General features: G+C 52.5%; 1 protein-coding gene across 12 annotated transcripts in view; it reads right to left on the reverse strand.

Moving 5' to 3' along the window:
- Positions 1-16,964, reverse strand: part of PLEKHA6 (pleckstrin homology domain containing A6) — a 141,413-nt gene that overhangs the window by 119,754 nt on the left and 4,695 nt on the right. For 11 of the 12 annotated variants that reach the window (XM_044267674.1, XM_044267681.1, XM_044267677.1 and 8 more), the window contains exons 2-3: positions 15,837-15,913; positions 10,215-10,272 (exon numbers count right to left, since the gene is read on the reverse strand). In XM_044267674.1, the coding sequence (XP_044123609.1) occupies positions 10,215-10,272; positions 15,837-15,913 (135 nt within the window). Of the gene's footprint in view, positions 1-2,127; positions 2,245-10,214; positions 10,273-15,836; positions 15,914-16,964 lie in introns of those variants that run through there. The other variant, XM_044267687.1, reaches the window with a different exon arrangement.

Consider the following 16,964-nt stretch of genomic DNA (forward strand, 5'->3'; position numbering starts at 1 on the left):
CCTGATGCCCAGCAATAGGCCTCCTCCTCCTGACTCTCCCCTGGGGGACCCACGTGGATCAGGTCCCTGCCAGGTGCCAAGCTCCGTGCCAATGGCTTCAGGGAACCTCGCTCCAGGCCAGCGAGGGGAGCACTGATGCCCAGGACCAAGCTTCTTCACACTGGCCTAGGCCCCCTCTTCTCAGCTCACCTTCCCCTGCCCACTGCCCCAGGCCCCACGAGCTCCTTCTTCTGTGCCCGAGGGCCACAGGCCAGGCCTGGACATGCCGTGATGTCAGCCTGGGAGCCAGGGCCGGCTGCCCCGCGCTCACTGACTTTCTCGGTAATTACTTCATTTACACGGAGCAGGAAGATTCCGACTCAATAATCTAGGCAGACACGTTAAAAGTAATTATCTGTGCAATGCGTCCTGCACTGTCACCTTCCTGTGAAGACGGGAAAGAAAGCTGAACCTGGCAAAAAAAAAAAAAAAAAAAAAAAAGCCCCCATTGTCCCGAGCCTCTGCAGCCGCCCGCCAGGATTAATTACACACCAGCGCTACCAGTCATCACCCGCCACTGATTGGAAAACCGAGGACTTTTAATAATTCATACCTGCAGCCCAGCACTCTGCGCCCTTGTGAGGAGACAGAGAGAGCCGCCTGTTTTCTGCCAGGGAGCCCAGCAGCGGGCCTGGAGGCCTGCCGGGTCCCTCCTGCCGCCCCCACCTGGAGATGGCTCCCAGCCTTGGGCCACTACCCCCATCCTTCCAGGAGGCAGCGGCCGCTGTGGGCCCGCTGTGGGGAGGGAGGCGCGGTGTCTCCCTGGGACCTCCCTCCCACCTCCTCTCCACCACCAGGATCTGCTCATCTCCTGCCCCAGCTGAAATGCAGCTGCTCTGAGGTAGAAGTCCTCCCCAGCTCCGTGCGCCCCCAGAGGGGCCTAGAAGCCAGGATTTGGGGGATTTGTAGGGCGGGTGCCTATGATCTGGCCGAGACCATCTGGACAGGCAGCTCAGGCTGAGACCTGCCCACAGGGCTCCCACCCCGGGCGTTCAGGAGAAGCCAGCCCCCCCCCCCCCGCCGCCAGGGGAGTAAGCCACGGAAGCCACCAGATTGAGGGCGACCACCAGATTGAGGGCGACGGGTCTATAGGGATAGGGAAGGACTGCAAGCTCAGAAGACCTCCTCCCTCTCTGGCTCGGACTCTGACTCCACCCCCCCACCTTCTCCTTTCCGCAGCCCTCCCCTACCCCTGCACCCTAGGGCCGGCTCCCTCTGTCCTGCCTCTCCCCATCTCTGGCCCTCCTGGGCTCCGGCCCCCTCTCTTCCCTTCTCTGGCGGGCCTGCAGTCACAAAGAGCATCTCTCCAGGCTCTTCTCTCTTCCCCCTCTGCCTTCCTAGCAAACCGCCCCCCTCCCCCTCTGATCTCTCACCACCCCTCTCGGCCAGCTCCCCCACCTTGCTGCTTTCCCCAGCACCTCACACAATAAGGCCCCGCTAGCCGCAGCCTGACCCCACCATTATAAACCCATCCCCTCGGGCCCATGGACCAGGCCTCAGCTCCTCAGGTGCCCCCCACTAAACCTGAGATCCCAGAGATCAGCTGCCCCTAGGAATTCAAGAGCTCAGTGGCCCTGGGCCCCAACCTCAGACCCACAAAATGGACATGGCTTGACCCCTCGGCCACACAGAGGGAGCTGAGTCTCTGGGGCTGACCCGAGCCTGACCCTGGGACCCCTGTCCATCTCCCCTTCCTTCAACTCACTTCTGGCAAGATTAGAGGCAGGGTGGGGCTGGCTTCTTTGCTCTTGCCAGGCTGGGGGGGCCCAGCTAGACCCCAGGAGGCAGGCAGCCCTAAAGCCCCAAAGCCGGCCTCACCCAAGAGATGCGACTCGAATGTAATAAATTCCAACAACATCAGCCCTTACAGGGGATTCTGGAGGAGGGGGTGGGGGCACAGAGCGGGTTATAATTAGCATTCTCAGCATCCATGATCCCCAAGTAAGGCTGCCAAGAATGAGGGATGGGGAAGGCAGTGGCCCCGCAGTGCCAGCAGCCGGGACTCGCAGGGCAGGCGGCTGGCAGCCTGACCAGGGCTCAGCCTTCCTCCTCCCGCCTCAACCCGAGGATGCATCAGAACAGACTCACCGGCTCCGGAGGCGGCATGAGCCCCGCGTTGAAAAGCTAGAACTCTCCGCACTCCCCGAGGCACCCCTCCCCCAGCTCTGGCCAGCCGGGGTCCTCCTCCCCCGCCCCTCAGGGCCCCCTTCTGAAGAGCGGGGCTCTGGCTCCAATCTGGTCTAATCAGTCATCTCTCCGGCTGGCAGGTCCCTGGCGCGGGGCGAGGATGCTGTTGCGGTGACTGCGGGATCCAGCATCTTTCCCAGGCAGAAGCAGCTGGGCATGCTCCATGGGCTCCCGTGGGGATTTCAGGGCCACGTGACTCTCCCTCCCCAAGCTGTCACTTAGGATCAGGAGTAAATAGTCCCTGGAAAGGTTTAACTCCATCCACACCGGCAGCAAGCTGCTAGGCACCCATGCTTCCCGCCCACGGCAGAGTACTTGGACACAGCCTCCTGGCCTTCCATCACCAGGAAGAGCTGCCCCCCCAAAGGGGATCGGGCCACCTTCCTCTGCCTAAGCTGCAGTTTGTTGTTCTCCCACTAGAGTGCAGGGAACCGGAAGGCATGAGGGTGGAGGGGAGCTGGCATCATGGGGGCTCAGCACACCTGCCTGGGGGCACCTTTGGTCTCTGGGGCTCTCCACCCAAGGGACAGGCACATCTCTGGGAGTCAGGAGGGCTTGGTAGGGGCCCTGGCACCTTCGCATCCCCTCCCCAGCACAAGGAATCGCAAGAAAGAACATGGGCCGCTGGTTGAAGCCCATGACAAGGTGCGGGGACCTCTCAGGTCTCCAGCCCAAGCTGGTGTCCAGTGACTTTAGGCAAGGATGCCCGCAGAGCCAGGGGGTACCTGCGTTTGTTCAGAGGCAGAAGGGAGGCTCCAGAAAAAAAAGGATTGCAGCCTCACTTCTGCTGCAGGCAAGCCCATGCCCTTAAGAGAGCTCTCTCGCAACCTCTCTCTCTCGTTCTCCAGCTCAATTTCCTTCTCTTCACATTTCTGTGGATGCTGGAACAGTAACAGATCCTCCGTGACCACGGGTGAGTGCAAGTGGAAGGCTGAGTTTCATAACCAGCTTCAGAAAGATGGAAAGAAGATGGAGTATTCGCACCTGAACTTCTAGGCAGGCTCGCGGGGTCTCGGATCTCCCTGTTCCTGAGACCCAGAAGTTGTAGGGGAAACCAGAGGAGCTCCGGGGGTCCCTTCTGAGGACAGAAATAGTTTAAGAAGCAGGAGCCAGACAAAAGGCATCTGTGGGGACTCATCCACCTGACTATTCTCTCTTTTCTGAATATTTATTATCACAACAAATTGATTTCAAAAAATGAAGCTTCTCTTCACTTACACGCACTGTTTATCTTTCTCTGTGGGTCTCTATTAACAGGATCTGAGCATAAGCCTCATATAACCAACGGAAGTCCTTTCCTTTTTTTTAAGATTTTATTTATTTGACAGACAGAGATCACAAGTAGGCAGAGAGGCAGGCAGAGAGAGAGGAGGAAGCAGGCTCCCCGCTAGGCAGAGAGCCCGATGTGGGGCTCGATCCCAGGACCCTGAGATCATGACCTGAGCCGAAGGCAGAGGCTTTAACCCACTGAGCCACCCAGGTGCCCCCGGAAGTTTTTTCCTTTAAAAAGAACCTGCTATGGGAGAAGCAGGAGCACAGGCTTCCATTGCCAGGGTCCAGAAAGAAGCCTGTTAGGGAGGTGGGGGGGTCATTCCTGGGATCTGACCCACACCCCACTCCCACACGCCCCAGAGAAAGCTCCTGTAAGGACTGTCCTTCCAACCCCAGAGCAGGCCAGGCCAGAGTTGAGAATCTCAGGTTAGGGCAGTGTGCATCTGCCTGCAGGTCTGGGGGGAAGGGAGGGGCCCTAAGTCACCCCCCCATACTGCTCCCCCAGCCCCGCTGAGATGCTGTGTTCCTCGGCTGTGAGAAAGGCACTCAGCTGAAGGGGCAGAGAAATCCTGGGTGCAGGCCTAGTGCCAGGCAGGACTGATTAAGCCCAACCCACCTGCCCTGGCTCTCCAGGACTTGGCAAGCCTGCCCACTGCAGGCAGAGGGAGAGCCGGCTTCCATCCAAACAAAGATGAGGGGCTCTGGGGGCATCTCAGGCCTTGAGGAGCCAGTGGGGCAAAGCAGGGTTGGGGCCAGAGATTACAGCATCCAGGGGGAGACAGGCAGGATGGGGAAGGGGACAAGGACCCCAGGCCCCAACCCACACAATCCTCAGGCAGCTGAAAAATGCCGGAGACAGACAGAAGGGCCTGCTGGGAGGGTTTCCTCTCTGGCAGACAGAGGGCAAGGGCCGCAGACAGATCCTCTGAGCGGGCCCTGCGAAAGCCTCTGGGCGATCTGGGTGGCCCTGGGGGCGTGAGAGACCCAAGGGAGGACGGCTGCTGGGTCAGTGCCTTTGTTTTGGGGAGCACAGTGAGGGAGACATTGCAGCAGGAAGGTCCCAGAGTTCCAGCAAGGGTGAGTGAAGAGGAACAGGTCCCTTCACCAAAAGTCCCTTCACCAAATCTACATTCTCTCTCTTGGGAGCCCAGCAGTGGAGAAGCAAGACTTCTGCGACACGCAGGTGCGGAGGGCGTGAGGAGGAGGAGGGAGGGAGGAAGGATCCTGAAGAAAGCACCCCTTAGAATCCATGCCCCTGGGGCTCAAAGGGTAAAGTCTAAAACTCCGGGTCACTACCAGTCCCTAAACACTCGGGCCTCCCTGCCTCTTGAAGATCACAGTCCAGGCGGCCGTGGAACAAATGGACTTGTTGCCCGCCCCCCAAGTCCACACAGGGCCCCCCCACCTCTGCCAGAGTGAACCAGCTGGGGAGAGAAAAGGGAGCCCCCTGTGGTGAGCTATCCTTGAGGACCTGTGGAAGTTCCTCCCCTTACCAATCATCAGGCAACTCGGAACAAGTTATTGGCTGTTGGGTCTCAGTTTACTGCATCTGCAAAATGGGGTTTCCCTTCCCTGAGCTGCATACCATTCAGGACCTGCTATCCTCTGTCTCATTCTCAACTGCTCTGCCAGGTCATGGGCCCCCTCTGAGGGCAGAGCTGGTCCAGTCGCTAAGGATCAGATTTGTTCCCCTGTGACTTCTCTCCTTCGTCCTGTCTGACTTCTGGAGACAGCAGAGGGGAACCTCTCAGGGAGCCACCGTCCCTGGGGTCCCACCGGCTTGAGCCTCTGAGACCACTGCCATGCGAAGCTGGAGGCAGAGCCCCAGGGTTCGGCATCCCCGCCTCCCATAGCCCCCGCGAGCTGCACTGAGCAGCCCGTGGGGGGCGTGGGAGGCACAGGTACCATGACTCCGTGTTTTGGCTTCTTCTCGGAAGACGGAGGAAGAAGTGAGAGTAGCTGCGTGGGGCTTCCGGGGAGGCGGGAGGTGGAAGGCCAGTCTGGCGGTGACCCGTGAGGGCACCAGTGTGGGGAGAGGGGCAGTCAGGGGCCCAGGGCGGGAACAAGGGTTATCTGGGCTCTGCAGAAAGCATCGCTGCCATGTCTCCCTCCTGCCAACTTTGGAGAAAGACAGAGGCGCTGGTGGAGACAGAATTGGCAAACCGGGCAGCTGGCCGCCTTAGCAGGAAGCGGGGGAGGAGCCGGGGGCCAGAGAAAATCAGGAATGGGTGTAAAGCAGCCAGATATCTAAGTGTCTGAAAGATCTACCAGACCCACAGTGGTTGAGATGTGGCGAAGGATGCTGGAGATGGTCCTGGTGGAACTGTGGGTCCCCCCCAAGCAAAGACTTCAAGGCCTTCCTGGGGCCCATCCTGTGTGCTTTGGCGCCCTCTTCTGGTCCGATGTGGTACACGCACACAAACCCGCCAGGGGTTTCCCCCACATTTTAACCCAAAGCTTTTTCTCTTCTCTCTTGCACCACCTGCCTGTAAGCCACACCCTCAAAACAGCAGGCAGGCTAGGGCTATGACATTGTGGGTACCATGAGAGTCACCTCCCAAACACCGAGCGGGGAAGAGTCACTGAGAGACAATGATCATGTTCGTCTGATTCCGCCAAGTGTCAAGGTTTGCTCATTGCAATTTGACTCCTCCACACAGAAGGAAAAAGAAATAGCTTCTCAAGTTGTCTGTGTATCTGACTTTTTTTTAAGATTTATTTTTTTATTTAACAGAGAGAGAGAGATCACAAGTAGGCAGAGAGACAGGCAGAAAGAGAGAAGGAAGCAGGCTCCCCCCTGAGCAGAGAGCCCGATGTGGGACTCGATCCCAGGACCCTGAGACCATGACCTGAGCCGAAAGCAGTTGCTCAACCCACTGAGCCACCCAGGCACCCCCCTGTGCATCTGACTTTTATTGCTACCTCTCGGGATCCACGTCCGGGGTCTTCACCCACCAACCCAATGTCACAAACCTTTGTAGGGAACGGATCACGCAGGGAACCGTGAAAACGAGTGGGCCAGTGGCTGTCCGTCCCATCCTTCCTTCTTTCCTTCCCCCCCTCGCTCACTCACTCAGTGCAGTCAGGGCTTCTTGAACAATCTCCGCCACCCACCACCATTCTGAGCGAGGCACCAAGGCAGCCAGAGGCAGCTGTGGCGTGAAGCTAGGCGCCCAGCCTGCGAAATCAGGCAGACACGGGGCTGAATCCCAGCTTCGCTTCCTCCAAGCTTCATGACATTGAAACACATTTTTTTTACTCAGTTTAAAATCTCAGTTTTAAGTCTCAGTTTTCTCCTTCCTTGTTAAAACAGCCGGGGATGATAGTACTTCCCTCATAAAGCTGTGGTGGGGACAGGATGAGACCACGTAGTAAAGCTCAGCTCTCGGGGAGGCAGACCACTGCCACTCCCGATACACGGGGAGGCCACCAAGTGCAGGAACAGACGTGAAAGCGTAATAGCTTGGTGGCACTTCATGGCAGTACATCATGAAATGACATTGCCTATGTTTCCAGACTTGATGACCGCCCCATGTCTCCCCTGCTCTCGATGAGTTTTTGACCTAGACACCTGTTCTCCGACTGGGGTGCCTGGGCAGGTGCGGCAGCAGCCTCCCCCAGTGACCAGTTAGACCTTCTGAACCAGACCTTCTGAACCAGAAACTCCAGGGGAAGGGCCAAAGGATCTGTTTTAACAAGCCCTCCAGGTGATTTCAGTGCACCCTCAAGTCCGTGAACCACCAATCTAGGGAAAATAACACACACGTAAACAATTACAATACAGGTGGGCTTCCCTGAAGGAGTGATGTCATGGGCAGAGTTTTAAAGGAAAAGCAAGTGTTCACAGGTGGACACAAGCCCTGTGAGAGGAGAGATTAGCACTTGCAAAGGCTCGGGGCACGGAAGGGAGGTGTGTGTTGAGGGAACCACAAATGATCTGGTCTGCCAAACTGCGGAGTAGGGGAGGTGAAGCCAGAGGAAGAAGGCAAGAAGCCAGCTTATGAAGCCCTTTCAAGTGCCTGAGTAAGGAATTCAGATTTTTTTCCTGTAACTGATGGGAAGCACAAAAGAGTTTTAATGCAAAATGACGTGGCAATACAAATTCGTGCAAATACAGATGTGCATTGTGGAGAACAAGCATTCTTGCAGCAGTTTGGCCTGGAGGCAGGGAGATCAGTCCGGGAAGCTGCTAGAATGATCCAGGTGAGAGCCCATGGGGGCAGGAATGCAGGCTCTGGCCACGGGGTGAGATATTTGGGGAGAGAACCGACTGGCAGTGGGGTGTGAGCCTGTCTCTGAGGGCTCAGCTCCGGTGGAGCTTGTGAGAAAGATGGAATCGGTGTTGGCGAGGAAAAGCTGAGGAGTTCAGGACTGAGCACGCCGAACCCAGGGAGCTCACGATGCTCTGAACCTGCAGCCGGAGCAGGCGTTAGCTATGCCTCTGTTGTTTATCCCCTAGCATCTCCCGTTCATTTATTCCAGCAAATATCAAGGATTCCTATCATGCGCCGGCAAGGTTCTAAGAAACGGTGGAACACGAAATAGCCAGGATCTGCTCTCAGAACTGACAGGGCAGTGGGGGGCATCAGCAATAAGTAAGCAAATACAGAAACAGCAAACTTCTGGCTACCTGGCAGGTGGTATGAAGAGGGTCTGGGGGCGAAAGCCTGGCTTGGTGGAGCCTGAGACTCTTGATCTAAGTTTGAGCCCCACATTGGGCATAGAGTTTACTTTAAATAAAAAAGGGGGGGAGGGTCTAAGGAGGAGCACAGTGGGGCAAGGGATGGGGTAGTCAGGAAAGGTCACTCTGACAAGATAACACTTGAGCGAAATGAAATGTAGGTGCCAGATACACAAAAACAAGAGAAAAGTGCTCTCAGGCAGGGGGAATAGTACATGCAAAGGTCCTGAGGTAAGACTGAATTTGGCACAATGGAGGGAAAGAAAGATGAGAATCACCATAGCTGGCCGGTTATGGAAGAGAAGGCCAGAGAGGGTCAGGGCCCAGGCCACAGCAGGTGGTACGTGTTGAGGGCCAGAGGAGCGGAGAGAATACGGGTGAAAGCACCTAGTTGATGGTCTCAAGCACCAGATATAAGGAATACGCAGATGGTATCACCAAATAGAAAAGAAGAAATAAATCTTAACTGAAGCAAGGATTTCTGTTCAATTTCAGGGAACGCTCAGGCCATAGCAGCCATGTCCTATCTGACAGAATCATCATCTGTCAGGATGGACAGAATCTGTCCATTCTGGTTTTTGTTTCAAGAATGGGGTTAACAGGGGTGCCTGGGTGGCTCAGTTGGTTAAGTATCTGCCTTGGGTTCAGGTCATGATCTCAGGGTCCTGGAATTGGGCCGCACATAGGGCTCGCTGCTCAGCAGGAAGCCTGTTTCTTCCTCTCCCTCTGCCTGCTGCTCCCCGTGCTTCTGTATTCTATCTCCCTCTGTCAAATAAAGAAATAAAATCTTTTTTCAAAAAAAGAATATGGTTGGAGCACCTGGGTGGCTCACTGGGTTAAGCCTCTGCCTTTGGCTCAGGTCATGATCCCAGGGTCCTGGGATCAAGCCCCGCATCGGGCTCTCCACTTAGCAGGAGGCCTGCTTCCGCAACCCCTCCCCACCCCGCCCTGCCTGCCTCTCTGCCTACTTGTGATCTCTGTCTGTCAAATAAATAAAATCTTAAAACAAACAAAAAAAAGAATATGGTTAAGAGCCAAGCTGATGTAAGTGCCGGCTGGTCTCAAGGCAGGGGATGGGAAGGATGAGCTCTCCTGACGGATGAATGAAGATTTGGAAGGAGAGCAGGAGCGGAAAGAGATGAGGAGGGCCCTCCTTCCCCGAGCTGGGCCAGGGATTCCTCTGGCAGTGCCCACGCCCCAGCTGTCTGCACAGCCACGTTCTCCCAGTCCCATAGACTCTGAGGCCAGACCAGGCACAGGCCCGTGCACGCTGAGCCTCGCCCGTGGGAATGAAGCCAGAACCCAGCCTGCCTGGGAGATGGAGAGACCCAGGCCGAGGCCGAGGGAAACGAGTCCAGTCGGGTGATGTGGACCACCCCACCCCAGAGTTACCTTCTGCTGTCAAGGTCACCTCTGAGATACCTTCCCCAGGTGTGCGGTCAGCTGCCGAGAGCACCAGCTACCCCGGCCCACACAGGGGTGTGACCAACCACCAGAGAAACACAGAGCACTGCACACACTCCTGCCACCTCCAGGATCACACGGGCCCCAGCCAGGAGAGCAAGAGAGATGGGCTGGGCCTTGCCCCCTCCCGGCCTACCTGTCTGTGCACCCTTGCTCACACCTTCCCTCCACCTGGTTCCACTTCCTGCCCCTTTGGGCATCCCGGGGCTGGGGCTCCTTCCTCCGAGCCTTTGTCCCCGTGTGTCTAATCAGCCTCTTTACTTTGCTGAGCTGTCTTCTCCCCGTTTTCAGCCCAGCCCAACACTCCCCTCACCCACTCCAAGCCAGAAAACTTCCCATGACCGACACTAGCTCTTCTGTACCAACAGAAACACACACCCAGCTTTCTCTGCCGAGGTAGTTCAGAAGCCTAGAGGCCTCCTGGCCATTCACAGAACACACACACACCCCCGCCCAAGGTCTTCAGGGCCCCAGCACACCTTTTAAGCACCTTCCCTCCCAAGCAGCCATCAGTGACGACGACAACAGTAGGCCCAACAGCCAGACCAGAAAGAAACCCCATCTTACTCACTTAATGAAATACACAGCTCCTTCCTGGGTAGAATCCATCTCCCAGCCCTTGGGCAATCCTGCGAGAAAGAAAAATCACAACATGACTCTCTCTTCTCAGCCCCACAAACCCAATTTGCATGCAGGAGGGATGGGGCGGGGGAATCCAGGAAAATTCACAGATAAGCCAACAGTGCTCAAACCAACCATGTCACCCCTTTTGGTCCACTATTCCTATCCATGTGATTCCAGCAAATAATAAGAGCCATAGCGTGAATGGGACACTCCCTGTGAGCGGCAAAGTCACCAAATGGATCACAGCCTCGCATGGTCTGTTCATTCATTCGATAAGCTTTTCTGGAGCATCTCCTTTGGGCCAGGCCCTGTGCTGGCCTGAGATAGAGCCGTGAACGCAAGGACGCTCAGGGTCGTCCCACAGCCCCCTCGCCTCGCGTCACAGAAGCATAAGCCACAGGCCTCCTAGGATCAGACAAGGACTCAAGCCTGCAAACCCTAGCCCATCACCTGCAGACAGGAAGTTGAGGACTTAGGAAATCAGTCCCAGGAAAATGGAGAGACTTAAAAAAAATTTTTTTTCTAATCGACATGTAATTGACACACATTGTATTATTTGCAAGTGTACAGGGTAATGATTTGTTATTTGGATACATTGAGAAATGATCACAAGGCTAGTTACCATCCATTCCCATACACAGTGGCAATTTTTTTCCTTGTGATGGGAATTTTTGGGATTTACTCTTTTGGCAACTTTCAAGTGTGTGTCAACTCCAATATCATTGACTACAATCACCACGTCGTACATTATATATTTATTATGTAATTGGAAGTTTGTACCTCTTGACCTCCTCTACCCATTTGGCTCCCCATCAGCTCCCCTCTCCTCTAGACCACCATTCTCATCCATTACTGATGACTTTGGTTGGATTTGTTCATTTGTTTTGCTGTTTGGATTCCATATAAATGTGAAATCATATGGTATTCGTCTTTCTCATTTCACTTTGCGCAATTTTCTCAAGGTCGATCCTTGCCATCACAAGATTTTGTTCTTTTTCATGACCGAGTAGTATTCTGTCAGATGCATCTACCATGTCTTCACCCCCTCACCCCTCAGTGGACACCCAGGTTGTTTCCATATCATGACTATTGTCAATAATGCTGCAATGAGGGTGCCTGGGTGGCTCAGTGGGTTAAGCCGCTGCCTTCGGCTCAGGTCATGATCTCAGGGTCCTGGGATCGAGGCCCGCATCGGGCTCTCTGCTCAGCGGGGAGCCTGCTTCCTCCTCTCTCTCTGCCTGCCTCTCTGCCTGCTTGTGATCTCTCTCTGTCAAATAAATAAAATAAAATCTTTAAAAAAAAAATAATGCTGCAATGAGCATAGGAGTGCCTATATCTCTTTGAATTAGTGTTTTTGTTTTCTTAGAATAAATACCTAGCAGGGGAATTGCTGGAACATAGGCAGTTCTGTTTTATTTTCTGAGGAACCTCCACGCTGTTCTCCAGAGTGACTGCACCAGTGTACATTCCCACCAACAGTACAAGAGGGTTCCCCTTTCTCCACATCCTCGCCAAAGCTTATTATTTCTAGTCTTTTTGAGAAGAGCCGTTCTAACAGCTGTGCTGTAATACATCATCGTGGTTTTGACTCCATTTTCCTGATGATCAGTGATGCTAAGCATCTTTTTTATATGTCTATTAACTATCTTTGGAAAGATGTCTTTTCAGGTCTTCTGCCCACTTTTTGATCAGATAGTTTTTTGTTTTGGGTTTCTTGGTGTTTTTTTTGTTTTTTGTTTTTGTTGCTGAGCTATAGGACTTCTTTATATATTTTGGATATGAACCCCTTGTCAGATATATGATTTGCAAACATTTTCTCCCATTCCGTAGGTTGCCTTTTCATTCTGTTGATGGTTTCTTTGGCTATGCAGAAACTTTTTAGTTTGATGCAGTCCTATTTGTTTATTTTTGCTTTCGTTGCCCTTGCCTTCAGAGTCAGCTCCAAAAAATCATCACTGAGACCAATGTCAAGGAGTTTACTGCCTGTATTTTCTGCTAGGAGTTTTATGGGGTCAGGTCTTACATTCAAATCTTTAATCCATTTTGAGTTAATTTTTGTGTATGACAAAATAGAGGTCTAGTTCCATTCTCCTGCATGTAGCTGACCAGTTTTCCCAACACCGTTTAAAGAGACTCTCTTTTCTCTATTGCATATTCTTGCCTCATTTGTTATAAGTTAATTGACTGTATATGCTTAGGTTTATTTCTGGGAGTCCCTGAAATAAACATCATTTGAACATGGTAAATGATCCTACTGATGTATTGTTGAATTCAGTTTGCTAATATTCGGTTGAGAATTTTTGCATCTATGTTCATCAGGAATATTGGCCTGTTGTTTTCCTTTTTCATGGTGTCTTTGTCTGGATTTGTTATCAGGGTAATGCTAGCCTTATAAAATGAATTTGGAAGCAATCCCTCCTCTTCAGTTTCTTGGAAGAGTTTGAGAAGATTGGTATTAAATCATTGAATGTTTGGTAGAATTTACTAGTGAAGCCATCTGGTGCTCGTTTCTTGTTGGGAGGTTTTTGATTACTGATTGAATCTTCTTACTGTAATCACCGCATTCACATTTACTATTTCTTTGTGATTTGGTGTTAGAAGATGGCACGTTTCTAGAATTTATTCCTCCCTTCTAGGTTGTGTAATTTGTTAGCATATTATCATTCATTGTAGTATCTTATGATCCTTTGTAATTCTGGGGTGTCAGTTGTAACTTCTCTTTCATTTCTGATTTTACTTATTTGAGCCCTTTCTTTTTCTTGGTGGGTCCAGCTAAAGTTTTATCAATTTTGTTCATCTTTTCTATTGTCTTTCCAGTGTCCATTTCAATGAGAGCGTTCCGTGTGCACGTCAGAAGAGCGCGTGTCCTGCTGCTCTGAGGTGGACTGTTGTGTATATATCCATCAAGTTCATTTTTGGTCTAATGTGTCATTTAAGGCCAATGTTTCCATACTGATTTCCTGTCTGATTGATCTATAAAAACTTTTTTTTACTAGCAGCTCTGAAAAAAATGATCCATGGAAATGCTCAGCACAGAGAACTGCAGGCTTATAGGGGGAGCGAGAACTGAACAGCTGAGGAAGCTGACCCCAGCTCAGAGGGGCCCGGGCAATCCCTGCAGGTGCCGGCAGCCCCTGGTCTCCAAAGACGGCTCTGTTAGGTACCCTTTTGTCTTCCCATCCTCCCCCACAAAAATCCTGCCTCCCTGGCCAACAGGACACCTCTACCCAGAAGCAGAGGGGGAGTCTTCTGAGAAACTCAAGGGAAACCACTGTCAGAGATGGGGACAGGCAGGGCGCTGGTGGAGATCCATCCTTTTGGGCAAGAGCCCTGTGGCTGATATATTGCAAAACGGGTGGGGATTCTCTTGACAGTCATGGCTACCTTTCTGGTCCAGCCAAATATGTGCCTTGCGTATGAGCTTTTATAAAACAAAGCTATTCTATAGCATGGTGGGCCCACTTTCTAGCAGTCATTTTACTCACCCCTCTTTAGAGGGTCTGTATTTCCTTTTTGCTGTTGGTGGTGATGCTGTTGCTTCAATGCGGTAGGAAAGCCAAGGAGCCCACCTCCCCACTCAGGACCTGGTTCACAGAAACGATAAGACCAGCTACCCCTTAGGGCTTCCTTCCTCTAAGCTACACATTTTACCACCGTTACCACATTTAATTTGCACGGTATATAATAGGCATCGGCTTGAACATTTTTATCGATGAGGAAACTGAGGCCCAGAGAGGTTAATCACCTTGCTTAAGGTCACACAGGAAGTGTCTGGGCCTGGCTGTGAGTCTGGTCTCCTGTTTCCAAAGCTGACATTCTTTCCTCTGTGCTGCTCCATAAATGCTACTTGTTCCCCCTCCGTCCCTGTGGGAGGACGTTCCCATTCAGAAGGGCGTGGGTTGGCAGTCTCCCCAAGTAGAGGGATCCCCATTGGGTCAGAATCATAAATAATCCTGCCACTGTGATGTGCCTGGGAAAGAGGCCAGTGTGGATTATGTCCCCTGTCTTTTCCAGCAACTTCCCTCCACACTGCCCTCTCTGCCCGGGCAACACCAAGAGAGCTTATATTCCTGTCCAGGCGGAGTGCCCGCGAAGGCAGCTGCCCTCCCAGCAAGCTTCAGGGGCATCTTAACCCCTTCCCAGCCTCGGACAACCAGTTGGCTGCAGCCCCAAATGACATAATTGGCTTGAAGGCTCTTATTCATCTTCTGATCCTCCCTGGAGTCATAGTGAGATAGATGGAATTAGATTTTAAACACTGACAGCAGCAAAAACACCAACCCAGAAGAAGAACGCAGCCCGGCCTTGGGTCCAGAGGCCCTGCTTCATGTCAAAAATAAGAATAATGACAGTAACAGCAGCAGTCCCCTCCACAGGCGGTGATTCTCTCGGTAGCCTTCACGATCATCTTCGGAGGTTCCTAATCCTATCCCTGGCTTACGAATGAGGAAGCCAAGCCCCGGAAGATTTCAGCCCCTTGCTCAAGATCACACTCACAGAAAGTAGGGCCGAGATTTGAGCTCAGGTCCCTCTGCCTCCAGCGCATAAGCATTTAACCCCAACACGGCTTCCCTTACTAGCGCAGTGGCCTTGAGCCAGACACTTCCTCTCTGCTCTTCAATTTTCCTACCTTTAAAAGGAGTTGGGCTCCAGGGTCCCTGAAGTCCCTTCCAGCTCTAACAACACAACAACTCCAACCCAGAATATCAGACAAAGGAGGCTCTGGGCAGGCCAACACCTTAACCCAATGTGTCCAGCAGCACCAGCAGCCCCAAGACCCCTCGAACCACATGTCTGCTGTGCGGCCAGGCAAAGGGCTCGAGGCCAGTGCGGGCGGTGAGCGGAGGCATTCTGAAGATGACCGCTTGTCCACTTGAAGCACCCCAGCCCTTCTCCTTCTGGGTGTCTCTCCCTCCCCAGTTTAGACAGAAATCTTGCCTGTACATGTCCCCACTTTGTCACTGGCCTGCGAGGTTCTCTGGGGCGACCAGTGGGGCCCTCTCCATAGTAAGCCACCAATGCGGGCCCTGACTCCTATTCTTTCATGTTCTCCCCAGTGTGAGGGAATTCCTACTAGCCAGGTGGGACTATTAAGTTTAAACTCATTAAAATGTAAAACTCAGTTCCTCCACCACACTAATCACATGTCAATCACTCAGCAGCTACACAGGGTTAATGGCGACTCCATCGGGCAGCACAGAGAGAGAGAACGGTTCCATCACGGCATATGGTCCTACGGTACAGCACCACGAGCTGGGGTTCTGCCTCGGTCAGGAGCTCTGAAGATGGATGGGATTTTCTGATTGGGCAGAGGGATGCGAGAGAGTCAAATCTGCACCTCCGAAGGTGCTCTACAATACTAATTGTAGAGCTGGAAACCTGGAAAGACCCCAAGCTGAGTACCAACCCTCCTGCACCCTCCCCCAGATGGAGGTCCAAATGCTAAGCTGAATCCATCCATGGGAAAAAGTAAAAGCCAGAAGAAAAGTCGGGGCAGGGGATGTGTGACGCTGCTTCAAGCCACGGCTTCCTCCTCGATTGCAAAGGCAGGGACAGCTGAGCTCCTTACCTGGGCTGGAGGAGTGTCCACTCTGGATGGGGTATTCCGTGCCAGGGTGCACCCAGCTGGTTGACTTTTCCTCGTCACTGCAGAAGACCAATAAGAACATGTCAGATACAAGAAGGCCTCCCTGATTAGCACACCGCTCTCCAAAGTCACATCAACACTGACTGTCCGATCCCAGACACCTGAGATGAGTGAATCCATACCACCATTCATTCATTCATTCATTCATTCACAAAGCATTGCCTGGGCGGACACTGAGGATTCGGAAATGAATAACATCTGACCCTGACCTCAAAGAATTTATAACCCGCGGGGGGCAACAGACACAGAAAAAATAGTTGCAAAATGATGGAACAGGAAGTATATGGCATCCCTACTATGGCTCTGCGTACAGAGCATTATCTAGGAGCACTAATAAGGATGAAATTAAGGAAGGGAAACAGCATGAAGACTTTGCTAGAGAGGGGACATTTGAGGTGACTGGTGAAGTCTCTGGGGAGAACAGGGAAGGTCCTTAATGGGCAGCTTCTCAATGGATACGAAAGGAGGAGGCTAGGTCCCTGAGCATCCGCAGTGCCAAACAGTTTCTTTCACAACAGTCCCTCATACTGGGAATTTTACAGATGATGAATCTGAGGTTCAGAGAGGTTAAGGAACTTGCCTCAAATCATACAATCAATAAGTAAAGAAGCCCCGATTCTAGTATCTTACTCCCAGCAAAGTGGGCTCCCCACCACTGCAGATCCTCTGGGTCTGGGTTGGAAGGAAGATGAACCCATCAGCATTTCTCACCACGTCCCCAACCAAGTGAGACTCAGTTTTGCAGAGCCGGATGAGACCCGGCAGGAAGCATCTGACCTTCTCAGGCAATCCAAGGTCATGGAGGAGAGGAGCCTCAGATCACCTGTATCATCCAGGCTTTAGGGTGGGGCCATTGGGCCCAGGACAGGATTCTACTCACTGGTTTCAAAGTCTCATTAATGCTTTAATTAATATAGTAAACCCCACTAAGAAGGGTTCCACTAAATTTCTTTTCAAGTAAGATATACAATACTGCACATACTTAAAGTGTACAATTCAAAGTTTTGACATACGTCCTGTGAAACTATCACCAAAATCAAGATGTGACTC

The sequence above is a fragment of the Neovison vison genome, chromosome 10 (assembly GCF_020171115.1).
Source record: "Neovison vison isolate M4711 chromosome 10, ASM_NN_V1, whole genome shotgun sequence".
NCBI classification, from domain to species: domain Eukaryota; kingdom Metazoa; phylum Chordata; class Mammalia; order Carnivora; family Mustelidae; genus Neogale; species Neogale vison.